Genomic DNA, 2326 nt, shown 5'->3' on the forward strand with positions numbered 1-2326 from the left:
TACTAATTACTTATTAACTATTGGCAGAACTTATGTTTAATTTGATTATTAGTATAAGTCAATGGTAAAGTAAGAAATCAGTGTCATAAAATTAGATTGGGCAGACATGCCGACTGTAATTTTGCTGGTTATGTTGAAGTTGAGTGAGAAAATTTTCTGGTAAAATGAAGGTTTAAATAGCTTTTGGGGTATGATAAGTTGAAACCTCATTATCACCATTCAAAAAGGGAAAAATTTTGAGAACGAAACACTCTTTTAACATACTCAACATCCCAACGTTAGTTTGTGTTAGTGGAAGCTATATCAGTTGCATTATGTTACTGCAGATCGTTGATTTAAGAATTTTCTGATAGAGAAGCGTAATTTGAAAAATGTACAAGGACTATCAAATAAAAAGTAATATACATGTGATATTTGTATGGTAAAATTATTATATTACACATCACTCCCTCACTAAATTTCAACACAGCACCCTGATTGAACAAGCCCAGAGAAACCCTCAGCAACACTTATACTTTTCAATTTACGATTCTGCCCCTCCTCCATGTCCACCAAATAGAACCCGTGAGCTGCCTCTTCGTATTCGGATCCACTCAACACAACCCTCGACCCGATCGCAACCCCACAAACCCCAACCTTAAGACCCGGATCCAAACCTCTAAAGTTCACCAGTTTCCCATCTTTCCCAACCCCAACACAAGACCTAGGACACCGACCCTCTTCCCAAACCCCGTTAACCTCTCTCCACTGACCCGACCCAAGATCCAGCACCTCCACCGACCCGTCAAACATGCCCTGCCTCTCCGTACCATATCCACTCACAACCCAAAACTCATCCCCCACCACAACCCCCTCGCATTCGTCCCTCTCACGGCCCATCGGGCCCACCCCGGCCCACTCGTCGCGCCTCGGGTCATAAGTCCACGCCGACCTCAGCGCGTTCTTATTCTCGTCATGCCCTCCCGCCACATAAACCCGACCCCTCCCCGACCCGATCGCGAAAAACGACCGCTTCTCCGGCATGTCTTTCCCCCGCCGCCACTCGCTCGTTCGAAAGTCGTAAACAAACACCGCCGTCAAGGGCTCGTAACTCGCCGGGTCCCACCCTCCCATGAGCACGAGGCTCCCGTCGCAGCTCGCCAGCTGGCAGAACAGCGGCAACCCGAATGGGTATTCCGGGACCGGTTCGACCCGGTCCCACGCCATGCTCTGCGGGTCGAACAAACTAATCCCGTAAGACGGTGGCAGTGAGCCAGTGTGTTTGTCGTGGCGCGGTTGGTCATGACGCGCCTGAACGAGGCACGTGACTCTTCGCGTGCGGCCGGTTTTCTTGCGGTGTATGTAGAATTGGTCGCTCTGGAGGAGGTGGTGCCATTGTCTGCAGACTCGGAGCGCGACTCGGTGCGCTGAGTGGGGCAAACGAGTGAGGCACTCGAGTCCAAGGTCTGTCGGTAACCCTGGTATCAAGTCGTTGAAGTGGATGAAGATGGAGAAATCCATATTCTAAGTGTTTTGTGAGCATGATGACCCGGCGGTTGTAGCATTTATAGAGATATAAGCCGTTAGATAAGTCATCATAATCCAATACAGTACTTCCAGATATTTTCTGACGTTAAAATCTCACTACACTGCTTAAATATTTTCATTTCATGTTAAATTTCACAAAAATAATAATAAAAAAACACACTTTTCGAATTAACATAAAATTAGCATAAAAGTCATGTGTCTAATTTCACATAAATTATATTTTTACTATATCATCTGTTAAAAATATTACCAAATTTACACCTTATATCTCAATAGTTACGTGTTCTATTGAATATTCGTGGATGAAAAGAGAAAAAAAAAGTGCTTTGAAACCAGTCAGTCGATAAGCAACTTGGCAATCCAGGAACAAATGTTTTGTTGTTTCCTCGTATTAATATAATAAGGAGCACATCACCCATCTTTTCAAGATCAATATTCAAAACCTATGTTATTATAGTCCCTTTAATCTTTTTTTTCTATTTAGTTATAACTTAATGTTTATGTATCACTGTTATTTATTGTACCGTTTTTAATACAAAATAATATAGTAATTTTCTCATAAAAAAATAGCCCCTAAATTTAATAAGATTATCTAAGTACATCATCAATAAGAAAACGTAAGCAAACACAAGTATAAGATGTCTTTCATAAGAAATTGAAATTAATTTTTAAAAATATAATTAATCATTCATTAACTAGAAAGATATTGGACTCTTCATTTTTCATCACTAACCCTCTCATATACTTTTTTAAGAGTTATAATTATATCATAATCACGTAACACTCTTCTCAAATAGTA

General features: G+C 41.3%; 1 protein-coding gene across 1 annotated transcript; it reads right to left on the reverse strand.

The window, feature by feature from the left end:
• Positions 1 to 383: 383 nt before the first annotated feature.
• On the reverse strand, positions 384 to 1549 carry LOC124846004 (F-box/kelch-repeat protein At2g44130-like). Its single transcript, XM_047323221.2, has one exon. It carries the CDS (start codon positions 1498 to 1500, stop codon positions 454 to 456), a length of 1047 nt encoding a protein of 348 aa, XP_047179177.1. The 5' UTR covers positions 1501 to 1549; the 3' UTR covers positions 384 to 453.
• Between the last annotated feature and the right edge of the window lie 777 nt (positions 1550 to 2326).

The sequence above is a fragment of the Vigna umbellata genome, chromosome 1, assembly GCF_029865625.1.
Source record: "Vigna umbellata cultivar VRB3 chromosome 1, Vumbellata_1.0, whole genome shotgun sequence".
Classification (NCBI taxonomy): Eukaryota; Viridiplantae; Streptophyta; class Magnoliopsida; order Fabales; family Fabaceae; genus Vigna; species Vigna umbellata.